The sequence below is a fragment of the Bipolaris sorokiniana genome (assembly GCF_000338995.1).
Source record: "Bipolaris sorokiniana ND90Pr unplaced genomic scaffold COCSAscaffold_20, whole genome shotgun sequence".
NCBI lineage: Eukaryota > Fungi > Ascomycota > Dothideomycetes > Pleosporales > Pleosporaceae > Bipolaris > Bipolaris sorokiniana.
In genome coordinates this window covers 109165-127410 of record NW_006911914.1, presented here as the reverse complement: position 1 = coordinate 127410, position 18246 = coordinate 109165, and the positions used below count along the sequence as shown (strand labels likewise).

The 18246-nt window shown below is 48.8% G+C and overlaps 8 protein-coding genes across 8 annotated transcripts; 5 read left to right on the top strand and 3 right to left on the bottom strand.

Moving 5' to 3' along the window:
* Positions 1-1250: 1250 nt before the first annotated feature.
* On the top strand, positions 1251-1797 carry COCSADRAFT_103851 (uncharacterized protein; the record flags this gene model as incomplete). Its single annotated transcript, XM_007707664.1, has 2 exons — positions 1251-1599; positions 1697-1797. Coding segments are annotated over 2 exons (450 nt in total), but the record flags the coding sequence as incomplete, so codon positions are not given.
* Positions 1798-2026: 229 nt separating this feature from the next.
* COCSADRAFT_103853 (carbohydrate-binding module family 50 protein) lies at positions 2027-2722 on the top strand (the record flags this gene model as incomplete). Its single annotated transcript, XM_007707663.1, has 2 exons — positions 2027-2278; positions 2549-2722. The coding sequence occupies 2 exons, from the start codon at positions 2027-2029 to the stop codon at positions 2720-2722; spliced, it is 426 nt and encodes a 141-aa protein (XP_007705853.1).
* A 107-nt stretch (positions 2723-2829) lies between these two features.
* COCSADRAFT_350740 (uncharacterized protein) lies at positions 2830-5327 on the bottom strand (the record flags this gene model as incomplete). The annotated part of the gene is made up of 3 exons (XM_007707662.1): positions 2830-3836; positions 3897-4604; positions 4654-5327. 3 exons carry the CDS (start codon positions 5325-5327, stop codon positions 2999-3001), a joined length of 2220 nt encoding a protein of 739 aa, XP_007705852.1. The 3' UTR covers positions 2830-2998.
* Positions 5328-6382: 1055 nt separating this feature from the next.
* Positions 6383-7340, bottom strand: COCSADRAFT_41896 (uncharacterized protein). The gene is made up of 3 exons (XM_007707615.1): positions 7199-7340; positions 6958-7138; positions 6383-6902 (listed from the first exon to the last, which is right to left on the bottom strand). Exons 1-3 carry the CDS (start codon positions 7234-7236, stop codon positions 6636-6638), a joined length of 486 nt encoding a protein of 161 aa, XP_007705805.1. The 5' UTR covers positions 7237-7340; the 3' UTR covers positions 6383-6635.
* Positions 7341-7417: 77 nt separating this feature from the next.
* Positions 7418-8847, top strand: COCSADRAFT_41894 (uncharacterized protein). Its single transcript, XM_007707614.1, has one exon. It carries the CDS (start codon positions 7758-7760, stop codon positions 8643-8645), a length of 888 nt encoding a protein of 295 aa, XP_007705804.1. The 5' UTR covers positions 7418-7757; the 3' UTR covers positions 8646-8847.
* Positions 8848-11264: 2417 nt separating this feature from the next.
* On the bottom strand, positions 11265-12717 carry COCSADRAFT_41892 (uncharacterized protein). The gene is made up of 3 exons (XM_007707613.1): positions 12511-12717; positions 12341-12451; positions 11265-12271 (listed from the first exon to the last, which is right to left on the bottom strand). Exons 1-3 carry the CDS (start codon positions 12520-12522, stop codon positions 11537-11539), a joined length of 858 nt encoding a protein of 285 aa, XP_007705803.1. The 5' UTR covers positions 12523-12717; the 3' UTR covers positions 11265-11536.
* A 457-nt stretch (positions 12718-13174) lies between these two features.
* On the top strand, positions 13175-13724 carry COCSADRAFT_41891 (uncharacterized protein). Its single transcript, XM_007707612.1, has one exon. The coding sequence runs from the start codon at positions 13439-13441 to the stop codon at positions 13625-13627; it is 189 nt and encodes a 62-aa protein (XP_007705802.1). The 5' UTR covers positions 13175-13438; the 3' UTR covers positions 13628-13724.
* Positions 13725-13938: 214 nt separating this feature from the next.
* Positions 13939-15338, top strand: COCSADRAFT_278793 (uncharacterized protein). Its single transcript, XM_007707661.1, has one exon. It carries the CDS (start codon positions 14018-14020, stop codon positions 15110-15112), a length of 1095 nt encoding a protein of 364 aa, XP_007705851.1. The 5' UTR covers positions 13939-14017; the 3' UTR covers positions 15113-15338.
* The last annotated feature ends 2908 nt before the right edge of the window (positions 15339-18246 follow it).

Here is an 18246-nt window from a genome sequence, read left to right as displayed (position 1 = left end):
GTTCGTGGAAATACTGGCATCGCTTGAGCCATTCCATAGATTTGATCCGCAGTAGATCGGGATTGTGTGACTTCATGATGAGTCTCCCTGTCAAGAACTTACCGGCGATCGTGTCTGTATGTTAATTGTCAGCTCCGCGCTTGAAGGCGATGTGGATCGGCTCAATCGAGTCCCAAGCTATGTGGGTGCGGTTCACGAGGAATGAAAATCATCGAAGTGGCAGATCTGAGGAGGTACTCTGGGTGATTGTGATGTGCGTTGATGTTCAACAAATTATTGGTCAAGAAACTATATACATCGACTTGCCTAGTTTCGCATAGACCGATACTATCCCATGCACACGAGAAGATGCGAATTCGCTCAAGGATACTTGTATAGTTGCTCCATTGATCATATCTACGAATTTTGGACTTGCTCCCAAACCTGTGTCGGTCAGAAAGCCTTGTAGGAATATCTTAGTGTCTCCTAAATTGGTGGCATCACTGGACCATCCGTCTCGATATTCCTGAATAATAGCTTTGCGACATGAGTACCTCAAAAACTCCCAAAAGAGTGCACACAGACAGCATGCTTTAGACTTCGCGCATGATTTGAGTTGAAGTAAGCTGCTGTGATGCGCATGGATGATGCTACGAAGCTCACCAGTCCCTAAATGATGGCAATGGTCGCATCTGAGACTCATTGTGGATTGCTAAGCAACTATTTGCTGTTGAAGGGCTAAGCAGTCATAAATGGTAGACAACCACGAGACGCATCAATCATTTTATTAATATTCATTCAGCCTGCGTATTTCCGCCATACATTGTCGTGTTCTTGGTACTCTGCAAGTGCTTACAAGCGTCACCAGCTGCCGTGCTTGTGTTCTGCATTTCAGCTAACCGGCAGTCAATGGCGGGCATGCCGGTACTAGCTCTTCACCTTATCCGACTAACAATTCTAACCGAGCCGGCACGGAAGTAAGCAGTTCGGTACTAGCACGGAGCGGTACGGGCTTCTATCATGGTTCCTCTTAATGTGCAGAAAGGATCGCTTTTCTTGATCAATTTGCCTTCGCCTTCGCCTCTGTGGCCTTTCTGAAAACTTAAACACACCTACCAACACTCACTTATACGCACACACTTGCAAAAGCCACTCTCTATCTCTAGGTTTCCCACAGTTATGAACAGTGTCCCAGAATTCCTCACCTACCTCTACGAGTTGCCTGAGGGTGAGATCGTGGGACCGGAAGTGGACCAAAACAGTTCTTGGTCCATTGGGGCTACACGATTTACAGAACATATTATGGTCGTGGGTCTAACGAAAAGTGGTCAAAGCTGCTTGAAAACATCACCGACGGCGTGGAAAACTGTCTCCACGAGCTAGAAGGGGCTGAAGATGAGCCTGATGATGTCACGAAAATGATAGATCAATTTCGACTTGACGCGCATTCACTCCCTGCCACTTTAGATAGATTGATAATGGAAGATGTTCAGCAAGTCTATCTAAACGGAAGTGGGGGTCAGCCGATGAGGGGGATTCAGAGTGACAGCTGGGGTACCTGTGTCTTCTTATTAGCGGATACTGAAGTGCTGCGAGACCCTAACCCTCCGCTTATTAAAAGTCGTGGACACGAAGTACGATCCTGTTAATGCTGTACCTAAGCATACAGAGTCTGCTCGACAGCAAAACTTTGGATGTTCAACTATCCCAACGACAGCTGTTTTGGATTTTTACAACTGGATGGACATGTTTATGTTTGAGCAGATTGTCGTTCATGCATGGCCTGGAAAATTTTGGGATCCAGATGAATATAACTGATAGACTACTTCTGTGTGCCGGAGACCATTATTGTAGAAAAAATGAAGTTATAGTTATCTCGATAGAGCGGTTGTATCTCCCACTATTTGTGGTTTTTTTCGTAGAATGAAATTATATATACATACCTGGAACGCTAACAGCGAAACCTACCATCACATTGCAATCATCGACCCAGCATCCCACTACGACAGAATCGCCAAAACCGTCGCCGACCTAAGAGGGCTTAATTATGAACTGTACCGCCTTCTACTTTGCAATCAGAGATGATACTTGCGCTAAAATTGTAAGCAGAGACGGCACCTTCACTGCCCAGAACTTTGTATCGTGGAACACAGCTGTTGGTGATGACTGCAGTGGTCTCTGGGCCGACACTTACTACTGTATTGGCGTTCCTGGGACACCTACTACACATCCTGCTACGAGCACTACTAAGCCTACAACGACTGGTAACGGCGTCTCGACACCTCTTCCCACGCAGCCTGTCATGATTACCAACTGCAATAAGTCTCATTACACTACTAAGGGCGTGAGCTGTAGTTAGGTAATTAGCTTTAAAAAGATTATCCGTGATGACTTCGTTTAATGGGATCCTACTGTTTGCAGCGACTGCTCCGGTATGCAAGCCGAGGTCAATGTGTGCGTTGGCGTTATAGGACGATTAACGACTACAACAATGCCTACCACGACCACAACGAAACCCACGACGGCTACGACGGTAGGTAACGGCATCTAGACTCCGCAGCCTACGTAGCCGGACATGGTAGTAAACTGTAAAAAGTCCCACTTCGCGGCCAAAGGCGTGGTGTGCAGTCAGCTTACCAGCTACAACAAAATCACCTTAGCTGACTTTGTGAAATGGAACCCAGCTGTTGGGTCAGACTGTAGGAGCATGTGGGCTGATACTTACTTCTGTGTCGGGGTTTGAGCTGCAGTCACTTGATATAGTTACATTTAATTAATGTCAACAGCGCATTCTCCCAGGCTTCTTCCATGAGATCAATGCACGCAAGAGTTTTTCTTCCGAGGTCGATAGCTTGCTATAGTTGCATTAGGGTGACAATTGTCGTGCTAGAGATTGCCCGCATAGTTTTGCTAAACAAGATGTCTCGCCCACCCATCCCGATGATTTGCATCATCTCCCGCTCCACGATGTTCGAGCTGTCGGCGTTTGAATGGGGGCTTCTTTACGGAGACCTGGAATTCACAACGCTGTGTTACATGTCCGATTGAATGACGCTTCTTCTCCAACCAATATCCGATATGCAACTTTTGCATATTGCTCGGCCTGTTTTGACTTCTCCCATATCCCCAACTTCTCGAAGGCTGACTGCCCATGTAGAAAAACCTCTACTATATGGTCCACGATATGACCCCATTTGTTAACAACCAAAGCTGCACGAGTTTGATCAAGCCCAGTGACGATGAAGCCTAGAGTATGGAGAGTTTTTGCAACCGACTCTAACCCCTTCGTAAGATCACGCTTTTCCATGTAGATCCGCGTCAGCAATAGCTGTGGATCCCACAGCAAAAGTCGAGGAACTTCTTCCGCCGGAAACTTGTATGTCTCGTTTAGCGCCATGATTAAGCGTTCGAATTTGATCGGAAAATTATGCGCTATTAAGCCAGATTTGCAGAGACGGTCCAGCTGACCCAGCAAGCTCCTTCTCTTTGTCACTTCCGACGGCTTGGTGGCTTTAATATCCTCGCAAAGCGCGCACCTGCAAATGAACCCCCAGTTCTTGAACTTTTGCTCAACCTTGGGAGTATAGTCACCCTCTGGAGCTACATAAGGAAAAGCCAGTTCAGTACCAGCTTCCAGGTCCTTGCATGCGCGCACTATCATCATATCTCCGATGAAAGAGCGGCGCACATTGCCGAGGCAACTATGATTGATATATGAGGCTTTGATCCAGATGCCACACGAATGGAATGTGCCATCTCTCTTCGAGACCTTGTTGGACATGACATCGTTGTGGCTTTTCAGGGATGTAACAGGACAGCCGAAGACATTGAGGGCCATTGTTCGTTCAACGAGAAAGCTGAAGGGTATAAAATTAGTTTATCAAGTCGGCTGGTTCATCATTACAAGTGCCACTCACGTGTCTACTACCGGTTGTCCATCAACAGACATCTTGTCGACCGTCTTGTAATCGCCATGATGCAGTTCAGTGAAAGCCGCAGCCATAGAAGGGTTTTTGTACAGCTTCTGCGTGATCAACTGGATGAGATGTGCTTGACCACCCATGAAGGCTGTGTCTGTCTCCACGTTCATCAAAAGAGTCATCTTTGCATTGCTTTCTCCCGAGTCGTCGACGTGAGCATGGCAGAAAGCTTTCTCACACAGCACCAGATCCCCTGCTTTCATAGACGCGGTTGTAAATAAGCCGCGACCTTTTCCTTTAGCTTTCTGAACAGTTACTGGTCCAATATAAGTGCCGTGGTCCAGATGTGGGGGAATACGCTTCCTTGCTTCAGTTTGGAGAAGCTTGAAGTCAAACTCTCCGATGCTGCTCTCACAGAATCGATGGCGTGCACGGGTATGTGCAGCGACTGCTTGTTCGTTGTTCGGAAAGATTTTGCAGAGTTTTTCGAGTATGTTGCAACATTCTTCGTAACGAGTGAGATGGTATAGAGCTTCCGCTGCGCGAAACAGCGCTTTCTCCGAGGCTTCCACACCAAAGTCTGGGAAGCCAGTGTCAGACAACGCGGCGTCATATTGCCTGGTCTTCAGGTAGGCTAAAGATCTGTTTCGTTTGATCACTTTGATCTCGTCGGGTGTTGCGGAGTGCGCTAAAGCATCTGAGTACCTGCTCCATATGTTAGCACGATTGCTTTCTCATCAGACAGCTTGCTCACTTGTCGATAGCCCTCCAATACTCTCCTTTCCCTACAAATCCATTCCCTTCAAGCTTTAAAGAGTCCGCGGATCTTCCCAGCTCGAACAGTCTCCGTCGCCATGATGGTGGTACCCTGGAATCGTCGTTGCCAAGGAAAATAATATCAGAAAGATGATCCACTCGTAAACTGTAGTCTCCAGACGCCGTAACTTTGAAGAACGGCTCCTTGATCAGAAGAATTGAACCTTTGTCAACAACAGTAGATGCTGGACGACTGGCCTCATCTTCCTGCTGGTACATTTGCAACATCGTAACGTCCCCGTGTTCGTCTTCAACCAAAACAAGAATCGCAGTCATACGGTTAGGGGGTGTGATGGCTCGCAATATGAGATAGTAGCCACGATGATGCGTCTCGAGCCTGAGATCTTCAATCGCGATGGATTTCAAGGCGTCGAGAGATGTGGTACAAGGCGGATATGCTGGTGGAACAAATGATGAATGTATCATTTGCGTGTCTTCGCTTCCAGCGCGTTGTATGTTGGCCGCCGACACCATCATGAACTCGAACAACATGATGTCCCTGCCCTTGCGATCGCGGGGGCGCTGGCCCTGTTTCTTCTTGGCATCTTGTAGGAAACGCTTTTGCTGTTGCATGGTTTGTGTGTACTCATCGAGATCTCTGCGAACATCCATTGCTGCGGAAGGTGGGTTATAGTTGAGGTAGCAATGCGATAGTTTTGGAGACAGGAAGGTTTTTCAATCCGGATGGCTAGTTGTCAAAGGCGCCCGTCTTAAATTTCGCACTCGTATATGAACCAGGAATTTCCGTTGGCTAAGAGAGAAACACGTACATTTGTACCACGCCGCGTATGCGCATGAACAAACGAGACTGGTTGCAACAACAACCAAAAGCATTGGCCCGCTATGCAAGCTGCATGCTCGGCCCAGGATCCTTGAACGTAGTTTGATCGGGCATGTCTGATTCGACAGTTGCGTCTTTCAGCGCTGCTGCCTTCTTGGCCCTTCGCTCGATGGTGCATACGTTTATGGTAATTATCATGCCAAGCTATCTTTCCACGTCAGTTAACATGTAGGCAGGAATTCAACTAGCCTACAACCTTAGTGCAGCTTTCGCAGGTCTGTGTAACTTTATCTATATAACTAGTTTTCGGTCTTTCGCAGTAATTAAGCACTATCGCTCTTATAAAAATACTCTTCTAAGCCTAGGAGCGCTTAAGGTTCTAGCTTAACCTAGAGTAATTATCTTTAGTATATCTGCTATCTATAACGCTTTATATCTATAGCTAGTAAGTGGTATCATAGCTATAGATTCTAATTATACTACTGCCTAGGGTATCTTTAATACTATTGTAATGGGCGGGCTCTTACGTCGACCATTTTACCAAAAAGGCAGTAACAAGACTTCAAGCTTGTCTTGAAGTCAAGGTAGTGGTGTAGATATACTCGATTTGCTTGGCTTAGCCAGGCTACATATATGGGCGTAGCCCCTTACAATATACTAGACTACGCACCTAAATATAGGTAACGCATAGACATATTATAGTCTTATCTTTAGAAGTAGTTTAGTGTTCAGCCTTTTTAATATCTTATTTATTAATAGGATATAGGCTCGGACGCTGATAATAGACAGGGTTAGACTAGAAGTCTTTCGAGATTCCTAGAGGCCACCGCGGATCTGAAAGACTAGAATGACCTGCGGCTATCCAGATAGTGAATTTCGTAAAATTACTCTGCTATGCATCCTTTACGCAGAGAGTGTATTGAGTCGTTTTTCCAGTCTTTCATATTTCTAACAGTGGATTCTCGAACAGTGTACGTATGAGAGATTTAGTGATTAGGCTGATAGACCGGTATAGTGCGCCAAGTGCGGGTGGAGGAAGATTTATTGGTTTCTAGGAGTTGGATAGGGGTAGGGACGGGTAGCTTGTGATATAGGTTGGAGTAGAGCTCTACCAATTTACCAGCTTACACAAGATATCTTCATGCACGACGAATCTCCCATTGTACATTTGTGATGCTGACCTCCTCACCAGCTTTCTCATCGTAATCGTACCATTCACCATCAGGTAGCTCTATGCCTGAAAACTTGGTGCCGGATTCAATACCCGTGGCAAGGAATTCGCCTTCAGCTTTGAATTCAGTGAACTCCAACCCTCTGCAGTCGAACTCGAGTATGTTGACCATCTTGGGCGGATCACTTTGCGGATACGATGCGGGCGCAGCTTTGACGTTGGCCGAGTGCTCCCTCTGTTGAAAGCATCAGCGGTGCGGTATAATAGAATCAGTATGTGAGTGGAGTAACCTTGCAGTTCTTGCATTTCCATACGAAGTTTGCCTCGCCTTTACTGCCGCTTTGCTCGTTCATCTCAAATCGGTTGACTGTTACGAAATTGGGGTGGATCTCGCGACATGACGTGCATTGAACTTTGAAGGTATAGAAGAAAGGTGCTTCTTCGGTGTCGTTGGGGCGGAGGTCGGTTACCCTGGGGTGAGTTCAGTACGTAGAGTGTTTTGTCAAACCATGAGCGGGGTGGAAAGTTTACCCATTGAGTTCTGCTTTCAATGCTAGTGCGAGCACCATGTTGAGTGTGATGGCGACGTTCTAGACGTGTGATGTTGCAACCTGCGACGATAACTTCGCGATTCCTCGACGACGCGCCCCGCCCCGCCCCCACTACGACTTAGTTCCTGGGCCAGTCTGCAATAGGCATAGAGCCGCTACCGTGCATTTCACCATCTTATAATCTTTCCTGAGCGAATATCCCTGACGAACAATCGCCGACTCGTGGAGCTCGTACCCCAGCAAGAGAACAACGCAATCGACCATTGGCTCTCGAGACGATTCACGCTTCTGGTACTTCTTATCCGCCCTCTGTTGATCGACAGTTGTCACTTTGATCGCCGGACTTGTACTGCCTCATTGTTCCTTTTCGACAAGACCGTCTACAGGCAAAGTACTCTGGACGCGTCGGCATTCCCCATCACTTTAATCTCTAGTAGTATTCAACTTTCCATCAACAGTCTCAGCAATACCGCACTTTGGACAGCAGCGACACCTCACCCAAAACCCTGACCGCCTTTTGATAACTCGACACCCTCACCATGGTCAAATTCTATCCCTCCCTCACGCAGGAACATATCGACTTCATCACGAAACAGCCTCTCTTCTTTGTCGCCAGCGCGCCGTGGGCTGGTGAGCACGTCAACATATCACCCAAAGGACACCCATCGAAATCGTTTGCCGTTCTAGGACCCAACACGATAGCCTACCTCGACGCTACAGGCAGTGGCTGCGAGACCATTTCACATGTGTACGAAAATGGCCGTGTGACGGTCATGTTTTCCTCGTTTGGTCCTTCACCACAGATTATGCGGCTGTTCTGCAAGGGCAAAGTGGTGGAGAAGTGGGATCAATACTTTAGCCAAATCCGAGCAAAGATGTCGACAGAAAATGGAGATGATGTCGATATCGCTGGTGTAAGAGCGGTGATTGTGCTTAAGATACAAACAGTGCAGACGAGCTGTGGTTTCGGAGTGCCGCAAATCGCCAATGCAAAGACTGATGGCACGGATGCTGTCGGCGACGCTATTACTTTTGCTGATCATGAGCCTGATAGGGATGATGGGCACGGCTTCAAGCCCCGGGACACGATGGAAGGCTGGGCTCGCAAGATGATAGAGAAACGAGAACTGGGTGACTACCAAAAGCAGTTCAACCATCGATCTCTGGATGGCCTTCCTGGGCTGATGAGCGTACGACGTGCATACGATGAAAACATTGCTGTCGAAGACACAAAGGCGTGGCTCAGGAAAGTCAGTAGGCAGGGGGATGCCGTGGCTTTGGGTGTTGGCCTGGGTGTCTTGCTTATGATTGTGCTAAGTCTGATTGGCATCTTGAGCATCAAGCCCATATTTCTCCAGCGGATACTGAATTTCCAGCAAAGGCAGATGGGTATACCGGAGGATCACTCTTGGAAGAGCGAGCTTTGAGGCGGTCGATGCGAGGCTATTCTGTAAGAATACCGCTTTATTTAGTGTTCAACGTCGCCTTATCCAAAGTATTTGTTTTAATGCCATGCAAATGAGTAGAAGTAGTTATGGGCAACACGGTGAAACCTGTGGATGAAATGGTGTGGATACGTACACATGTACATGAATGTAAGTACATACATAACTACTACTGAGATATATGCATGACCTCACCGGCGCTAGTACTTACCCCACCGCCTGGCAGTATTATTCAAGCCTCGGTCGAGGCGGGACCAATGTTGGCGGCGGTACTCCAACACGCACGCGGCAGCATCTCAGGTGAAACTCACCATGGAGGAATACAAAGCCAAGTACGCTATCCATGAGGCGTGTCGAGAAGGCCAAGGTCTGCGCAACAACCAACCGCTCAGGCGAGCCACGGTCTTCTAACCAGTGCCAGCATCCCGCGTCGACTCTCTGCTTGCCGCCAACCCCAAGCTTGCATCCCTCCGCGACCCAGACGACCGCCTCCCCATTCACTGGGCCGTCTCGTACAACCACCTCACCATTGTGCAGTCCCTCGTGCAGACAAAATCATTCGATCCCGACGCCACGGATGGTTCCGGCTGGACTCCCTTGATGATGGCGTGCTCACGGAAAGACGCCGAACAAATCGTAGACCTGCTGCTCTCCAAGGACGCCGACGTCAATGCGAAGAACAACAATGGTCAGACTGCTCTGCACTTTTGCGCCTCGAAAGCCAACCTCGACATTGCCCGTACATTGCTGGCACAAAAGCCCCCAGCGTCGGCGCGAGTCAAGGACAAACGTGGGCAGCTGCCGCTACATCGCGCCGCGGCAGTGGGCAGTGTACCCATGATGAAGGCACTGATAGACGCCAAAAGCCCCCTCAATGCTACTGATACCGACGGCATGACGCCGCTGCATCATGCTATGAGCGAGGGACATGGAGATGCAGCACTGCTACTCTTGACCCTGGGTGCCGAGTTCGACAAACAGGACAATGACGGCCATGTCCCTCTGGATCTGGCGCCAGATGCAAAGACAAGAAGTTTTGTTTTGCAGGCGGCAGAGAGGGAGGGCATCGATCTGGTCTAGTAGGAGTGGCATGCCTATGTGGATATAATAGCATCTCGTTTGCGGAGTTTACAAGATACCCGGGTAAAGCGTTGTAGAGTGCTGGGAGAGTTTGGCGGGAGCCCCACTAGTACCCTCCTTCATCTTCTACTAATACCTCTCCCCCACCTGCTCTGTACATCGGCCCTGATATTGTGCCATAATCTTTCACTAGCCTGCACCCAATACTACTTGAATTTCTCTAGCGCGTTGAGCACAGGTACAGGCAGACTGTGGGTCAAAGCCATGGCCAAATGTGCGACAAACGACTATATAAGATGGACATTATCATTATGGATGGGCGCCGTGCCACTTTTTGTCCTTGTGACTGGTGCCTGCTATGGTGAAAGGCGGCCCGCCATCATGGTACCCGTCCTTCATCCATCACGGTCTTCACTAGCTCCATATATAGCCATGTCACGGTTCATATAGCAATCGAGTTTTTGCCCTAATCACTGTCTCAAGACTGTATAAAAGCCATTGGCACCCACAGCGCTCTTACCCTCGACACATTGAGTGCAGTCGCGCACTTGGCCGCCATCATCTCCCCAGCCTAATTCCAATCTCAGTCCCTCTTCCCCCTAACGCACACAGTCATAACACTACCCAGGTTGGAACTTTTCATCATCATCATCATGACATTCTTTTCAGACTCATCAATGTACCGAAACTTCCTCGTCTCGCCACGGATACCCCCAGAAATTGTTCTACAAACAATTCAACACATTCCATTCGGCAATGGAACCCTGATGTCTGCTCTTCGCAATGCGCATCCAAGGCTCCATACACTGTTCAGCACGTATGAACAATCACTTACGCGCTACTTTATGCAAAACGAGCTTCGCCACGCGGAAAGAGATTTTGCATGTGAGGGCGACTTCAGTTTTGCCTGGCTGGCCGAGTGTGTTCGAAACTACGACATTATAGACGACGTCATGGACGCTCTCTGCTCAGATCATAATTTCAACGCCATCATGCCACACAATGCGTTTCTAGCCTACACAGGGTTATTACTGATACACAGGATATCTTTACTCGGTTAGTTATTGCCCCTTTGGTAAAGCAGGTGTGCGCAAACGATTGACCTGGGAGATTTTAGAAAAGCATGGAGATGATGGACAGTGTTACATTGAGTCATTGCGAAGAGATGGGTTGATTGCCATCTACCTTGTGCTTCATCACTCGACACTGGCAGCGCGGTACCACGGCTCAGGCTGGATCAATCAGCGCACATACGGATTCTTCATGGGAGCGGAGCAGTTCGAACTACGTAATGAGCTGGAATTCTGCTTTGCCGAAGCAGCACTCAGTATCGGTCCGGAATTCATCTCTGATACGTTGCTCCATCATGACCAATCGGATTGCGAGGCAACGTTGCTCAACTTTTATCACGATTACGGAATTCATGATTGGGAATGGCCGTGTTTAGAGGCAAAGGGCGAGTTTGAGCCACCAAGGACGCAGGGACCACAGCGTGAAAAGGATAAGAAGGAGAGGAGCTTATTTACGACATTGCTCAAGTGTCTGGCGGAACGAATGCAGTGCGAATTGAGTCATGTGAGGGAAAGGGTAGAGCGCGATCTTGAGAACACACATCATCCTTTGGCAAATCTGACTCTAGGCGGCAAGGAGTGGTTGCTGAAAGGCAAGGATTTGGACGAGAGATGAATGTTAGCAAGGGTAAGGGTGGACATGGGTTTCGGGGAACATTAATGTTTCTTTCTTGTTTTCAAGTGTCGATATTACATGATTCTTGCTTGTCCTAAACATGGTAGCTAAGAAACATCTGCATAGACATCTGTTCTCCGTGTCATGGGCACATCTTTGCGCAAATTCTCAACGTAATCAAGGTCCAGCTCGGCAACGGCAATCTCACCTTCATCGGCCCATTTCCCATCTTCACCCTCATCGCCTCCGAGTTCAGCAACGATTTTCCCCCAAGGATCCACAATCATGCTGTGTCCATAACTCCGCCTCTTGCCCTGGTCATCGTGCACTCCAACCTGGGCAGCAGCGATGACATAGCTCTGCATCTCAATGGCACGGGCACGCAGCAGTATCTCCCAATGACCAGCCTTACCCGTTGGGGTAGTAAAAGCGGCAGGGTACAAAAGCACTTGGGCACCTCGCCTGCTGAGGGCAAGCGCGGGCTCGGGAAAGCGCAGGTCAAAACATATCTGCATGCCTATCCTGCCCACAGGACTTTCAAAGGGATGGCCAAGCTCAAGGCCGCGTTCGACGCCATCCGACTCCTTCATCTGGGGACCATCCTTGACGTTCATGTCGAACAAGTGTAGTTTCTGGTAGCGGTGGGCGATTTCTCCCTGGGGCGTGATCCAGATAAGGGTGTTTTTCACTTTTTGAGCGTCAGAGGAGACGGGTTCGTGGATGCCGACGGAGATGGCGAGATTGTATTGTTTTGCGCAATCTTGCAGACCGAGGACGAATTCAGAGGTTGTGACTGGCTTGCATAGTTGGAGGCCACCGGAAGTGGTGATGTAGTCTGCTGCCTAAGAGGGAAGAAAAAAAGGTTGGCCATGTGAAGAGGGCAGAAGAAGGGAATAGAGCAGAGAGCTTACTTCTGGGAGGAAGAGGGCTTTTGCACCGGCTTGGTGGGCTTTGCGGCAGAGGGATTGGGCTTGGGTGAGATTGGAGGCCATGGAAGCCGTGGAGCGCATTTGGCCGACTGCCTAGGGAATTGTTAGGGCGTGGGATTGTCATAATAGACAGCAACAATGGGGCAACCTACTGCGCGTGTCATTTTGAGAGATATGGGCATGGACTTGAGGAGGGGTTGGTGTGTAAGAGAGCAGCAAGCGGGACTTGTAGCAAAGGCATGGGCAAAAGCAATAGGGCAGGGCCGCCCTGACGTGGTCAGAGACGGCAGAGGCGATGGATGAGTTCCGATAGAAGAACTAGACCAATTGGAGCAAGCATCGTGGAAATGGTGACAATCTTAGGGGGGTTGGGTCAAAAAGCACAAGTAGAGCGGGAGAGTATGGAGGTAGGTAGGCGATGCCAAGCCGAGGGCTGTTAGTATGCACGACTAGTAGTTGGGTAGGTAGTATTGTGTAGTAAGTAGTACCAGAGATTGACAGAGGACTTGGCCGAGAGTAGCCAGCTACATGGACATGTACACATGTACACATGTATACATACATACAGTGCATGTCCATGTGCAATCCACATACACTCCCCATGCCGTCACTTGCAGACCAAGAGGGAGGGCGGCAGAGGGTGGAAGGCGGAAGGCGGGCCAATCGGCGTTTGATTGGCCCCGGCGCTGCACTACGTATGATGACGACCCCGTCAGCAAAGGCCACGGACACGAATCACGACGGCGCCCGTTAACCGTCCATATGTACATGTGTACTTGAATATAGTCGAATTCATACTGCATACACATATACACACAGACGAGCAATTGCAGCTGATGCAGTATCCAGCATTCGCGCCCATTTCTGCGTGCAACACCAGCCGGCCCATGTCTTAGCTGCGCATTCCCCATATCACCACCACCACCATCCGGCCAGCCTGGCCTCTTTGCGCACTTGAGCAATGCACCCCCACGGGCAAAGGACGAGTGAACGGTGAAGGCTAGCAACGCTTTCGCTACGTCACAACACGCGCTGCCATTCCACGTGCAAATCAACAAAAAAAAGTAAAAAACGAACAACATGAGCGGCAAGGGCTGGTGGAACAACGCCCTCTCTGGCCTCGAGTCGCGGCTCGACACTATCCTGGCCGAAGATGGCTCTACAGGCCCAAGGCCGGCGGCGGCGACAGACGGCGCAGCCAGGGCCGACGGCACAGACAAAGCGGCGGCGGCCGTGGACAAGAAGCTGGTGGTGGAAGCTGGTGGGTAGCCCCAGAGGCCCGAGGTAGCAGCAAGCTCCGTGGATGCTAATGGCCCAGAAGCCTCGCGGAACCCGTCACGAAGCAGACCAAACTCCCGACTCCAGGACCGCCTCGCCAAAGCCGTCAACAAGGCAAGTGACCGCTCCGACTCGCGCCCCTCGTCCGATCTTGGCTCCCGGCCAGAGAGTCCTGCGTTGCGCACTTCAGTCCCACCTGCCGACACATCGCGCACAAGCATAGACTCAAAGGCTTCCGAGCCCATCGCCCCCGCCTCGCTGCCAGACCAACATGGCGGCTCCAAGGCGGACGACACAACGGTCTCCGAGCCACCACAGCCCGCTGGAGAAGCAGCTGCGCCCGTGATAGTAGACCAGCCAGCCTCCACGCCCGCACCCACCATGTTCATGCCATCTATACCCGCCATCGTTGCCCCGCAGACGTCCTCGCCCCGCCTGTCTTTGGACAGCATCTCTTCCCGGCCTTCAATCGACGCAATCCCCCCAATCCCACCTACCGAGCCCAGAGATGCCGACCAAATCCAAGCAGAGTTGTCTCTCTTGCAAAGTACTTACAACGAGACTGTGCGTGATAACCGCGAAGAAATCAATGCACATCTCGAACGCATCGATGCACTGCAGTCAAAACTAACCTATCTTTCAGAGCAGCTTGCTGCATCTGCAAAGTCCGCCTCGTCGGACAAAGACGCGACGCCCACGGATAAGAAGTTGGCAGAGAAAGATGCGCAGATTGCCGCCCTCATGGAAGAGGGCCAGAAGCTATCCAAGACGGAGATGAAGCACATGACTACCATCAAGAAAATGCGCGCCAAGTCTCAAGAGCAGGACAAGGAGATGACCATGCTGAAGCAGCGATTGACAAAGGCCGAGAAGAGCATCACAGAGCAGTCAGAAAGAGCACGTCGCGCCGAAGCCGCCGAAAAATCTTCGCAGGAAAAGTTGAAGATTGTAGGCAAGATTGAAAAGGACATTGAGACCATCAGAGCAGAACGTGAAGAAGCAGGAATGACAATATCTGAACTGCGCAAGCAACTCAATGACGCCCTGTCGCGCGCAGAGGATGCTGAGAAGAGAGTACAATCCGGCGCACTCGAAGCAGAAAAGAGGGCGACCCGATCGTTGCAGGAGGATATCGAAAATCTGCGTATAGAGAAGAAGCTGGCAGAAGATCGTGCCAAGAAGGAACTTCAAGCTGCCAGGGACGAAGCCAAAAGCCAACAGGAAAAGGCACAGGTCGTTGAGCTGGAGCTGCGTGGTGAGATTGCGGTAAGTCAAGTCGACGGCTGCATGCAGACGCATACTAACGCACTATCCAGAATCTTGAATCAAAGCTGGAACTTCTTCGCAGCAGGACCGAAGAGGTTACTTCATCTGCCACTGGTGACTCTCAGGCCAAGCTTCTCCGACAGATTGAAACCTTGCAAACACAGTACTCGCTTGCTTCCGAAAACTGGCAAGGCATTGAGACAACTTTGACCTCTCGTGTTGCCGCGCTCGAAAAAGACCGTGATGAGACGGCGAAGCGCGAGTCCGAGGTTAGACGAAAAGCGAGAGAAGCCAACTCAAAAGCACGTCGACTGGAAGACGAGCTTGAAAGTCTCAACGAGCGCGCTCGTACTCTTGAACATGACTTGAACGAGCAACGTACTGTGGTTCAAAAGCTACAAGTCAAGCTTGCCCAAGCAGAAACTGCTGCCCAAGATGCGCGCGCTGACTTGGATAAAGAGAGGAAGATTTGGGAGGCCGAGTTGCAACAACGAATTGAAGAGGAAAAAAGCAAGTGGAAGGTAGAATCACAAACACCATCTCTAGCTGGTGATAGTCTCTATCTGCGAACAGACTCGCCTTCGGTGGCGCAACGAAGACACTCGCCAGACCCGTTAGGCATCTACACCCGAAGACCCAATCCACGAACCACGTCAAGTGGCATGGACACTGCCCTTTCACCCATAGAACGCATGTTCGATGATGTCTCGCGCCGTCCATCCAGCTCGCGACAGGCCAAATCCACCTCAAGAGTGCGCACGCCTGAAATCGGAACTCCCCAAAGACAAGACTCGATACCCTATAGCATGACCAGTCTCAATGGTCTAACCGCACCACCGCTCAAAACCCCTTCAATCCACACACTCGACCCAGAAAACATGGACACCTTTGATACTGCATCCTCGCCACATCGCACCATTGCCGACATGGTCAGCGTGTCCACCATGGGCGCCGGCCCCTCTGTCCAACTCGTCGAGCGCATGAGCGCCGCCGTGCGCCGCCTGGAATCCGAAAAGGCAACGCACAAGGAAGAAGTCGTGCGTCTGACTGCCCAGCGCGACGAGGCGCGCAACGAAGTCGTCAAGCTCATGCGTGAGGTAGATGAGGCCAGGAAACGAGGGGAAAAGGTGGCCGACTTGGAAAGGAGACTGTCCGAGATGGAGAACAGAGAAGGCACCGCCTTGGAGATGCTGGGTGAGAAGACGGAGAGGGTCGAGGAGCTTGAAGGCGATGTGCGCGAGTTGAAGCGAATGTATCGTGAGTTGGTGGATACGATGAAATAGAGATGAATTGAATGATTGAATGATTGAATGATTGAATCAAAGGATAACCTTATTTCATCATGATCCTTGTGGTTTGAACAATATATATTTGGCTATTAGACAAAGAGTAAGACACTTTCCCAAAGCTATACGTGCTAGGCCACACACACAATTTCTTTTCTACGTTCTCGCTTTTCTCTCTCTTCTCATGCATAACTTTAGCGCTATTAGATCAAGCGGGATATGTTAGTAGTTAAATAATCAACACTCTTTTAGTAGCGAATAACTTGTATCTAAGAGGTGACTCTTCATATATAAGTACTTAAACTTGAATAAAGATAACCAGTTATTCTATTGGCAATTGTATATAGAGATATTTCCTTGAGTAGTACCTAGCTACATATTATCTCATCATAAAACGTTCATATTAATCCAAGAGCGCGACGAATTCTTACCTAACCTCCATCATATATTTACAAAATTAAAACGTAACTAGTTGTTAAATCGTACTATCAATACTTTCCCAATTCTTTTTTTTTGTTTATTCCACCTCTTGCAAAGTGAGCATCTTAGCTACTTGGATAATAAGAGAAAGTAATGCAACAGACATGTGTAAGTTTTTTTTTAAAAAAAAGGACTATCTCACGATAATTTGCCATGTGGAAAATGTACAGCCCTTGGGATCTATTGGACAACTAAACTCTTTTACTAATTCAACACTTAGGTATGAGCATTGGAATTATATACAAGGTTCAAAAGAGTAAGTATATTAATAAATGTATTTGTCACAAAATCAGCCAGCCATGCAGGCGTTATTTGACGCGGCTACAGAGTAATATTGGGGTAGTCTGGATCACTGTGGCATGGCACACATGCTACTTGTAAACCTTGCTCTAGCTATAAGCCAGCGAATGGAAAAGATTCGACTATTATTTAGGTAGTAAAGCAAATCAGACTCATCGTTGCATGGCTGTATGAGAAGCTTGGCCGAATAGCTGAATACAAAGTGACTTGGCGGAACTCAAGCGCATGGTAGCAAAGCCGCTAACAGTACTATCCCTCCACGTGTGACGGAAAACCCTGCGTGCCGGCATGCCAGCAATACTCCCACTCCAACAACGCCAAACGCAGCGGGGAGATCCAGAGAATCTCAGGATAGAGTCCTTAGCCTTAGCGCTTTCTCTACACTTAATCTTGTTGCCTATAAATTCCTCCTTAGCTAGTAATACCACAACTCGCTGCTAGTATATACGGCGGCTCCGCCTTGGACAGCCTCGGACGCGCTAAAGGCTTAACGTATATTTCTAAGACTCTGTTAAGCTATATAATAATGCATAGAGCGTGTATACTAAGCGAGACACTATAGCATCCTAGGTCGTGGTGCTGTTGCGTAAGTCTATTGCTTTATAGAGCAGGATTAATAACTAAGGCGCGCTACTTATAAGTAGGCTGGTAAACGGGTCTCCACTTCGGGATCTTTAAAACATAAATATCTTAACTAGTTTGTATTATATTACAGAGTTAGGCAGCTTATTTTATAGCCCTTAAGTAGAACTATATTTTCGCCTAATATACTAATAACCTAACTATAATAGATAGAGAGTTATTAGTGATCGGGGTGAAATGAGGAGACCCGACTCTTAGCACGACGGGTTGCTAAATAACCTTTTACCTATTAGAGTTAGCCTATTACTATATTAAATAAAGATATAGCTCTACTTAAGAGCTATAAAATAAGCTACTAAAAGTTTTGATTAGATAGGTTTTGGTAGAGTTATTAAGAAAAAACGATCCCGATGTGGAGACCCGACTCGCCACACTAATTCTTTGCTTTACTTACCTATAGCAGTTCTTCCTATCTTATCTCTTAAGACTAGCAAGAATAGGATGCGTTAAAGTCTATTTATTTAAGTTAATTTTATTTCCATCGTTCGCTGCGCAAGATACTTGCCTAACTAGATGACTTTGTCCGCGTCTATAACGTCGCGAAGATTCTCTTAGTATAACTAGTTACGTGACTAAAGGCTATTGGGTACGCTGCGAATGCGACGAGGGATGGTGGAGCAAACAGATAAGCAACCA

Bases quoted from the DNA above. Each gene is read 5' to 3' on its own strand.
- COCSADRAFT_41896 (XM_007707615.1), bottom strand. From the start codon at position 7,236: ATGGTGCTCGCACTAGCATTGAAAGCAGAACTCAATGG. The intron at 7,139-7,198 runs GTAAACTTTCCA...AACTCACCCCAG, and splicing joins TTGAAAGCAGAACTCAATGG to GGTAACCGACCTCCGCCCCA. The intron at 6,903-6,957 runs GTTACTCCACTC...TGCTTTCAACAG, and splicing joins GGAAATGCAAGAACTGCAAG to AGGGAGCACTCGGCCAACGT.
- COCSADRAFT_41894 (XM_007707614.1), top strand. From the start codon at position 7,758: ATGGTCAAATTCTATCCCTCCCTCACGCAGGAACATATCGACTTCATC.
- COCSADRAFT_41892 (XM_007707613.1), bottom strand. The intron at 12,272-12,340 runs GTAAGCTCTCTG...CTTCCCTCTTAG, and splicing joins AAGCCCTCTTCCTCCCAGAA to GCAGCAGACTACATCACCAC.
- COCSADRAFT_41891 (XM_007707612.1), top strand. From the start codon at position 13,439: ATGAGCGGCAAGGGCTGGTGGAACAACGCCCTCTCTGGCCTCGAGTCG.
- COCSADRAFT_278793 (XM_007707661.1), top strand. From the start codon at position 14,018: ATGTTCATGCCATCTATACCCGCCATCGTTGCCCCGCAGACGTCCTCG.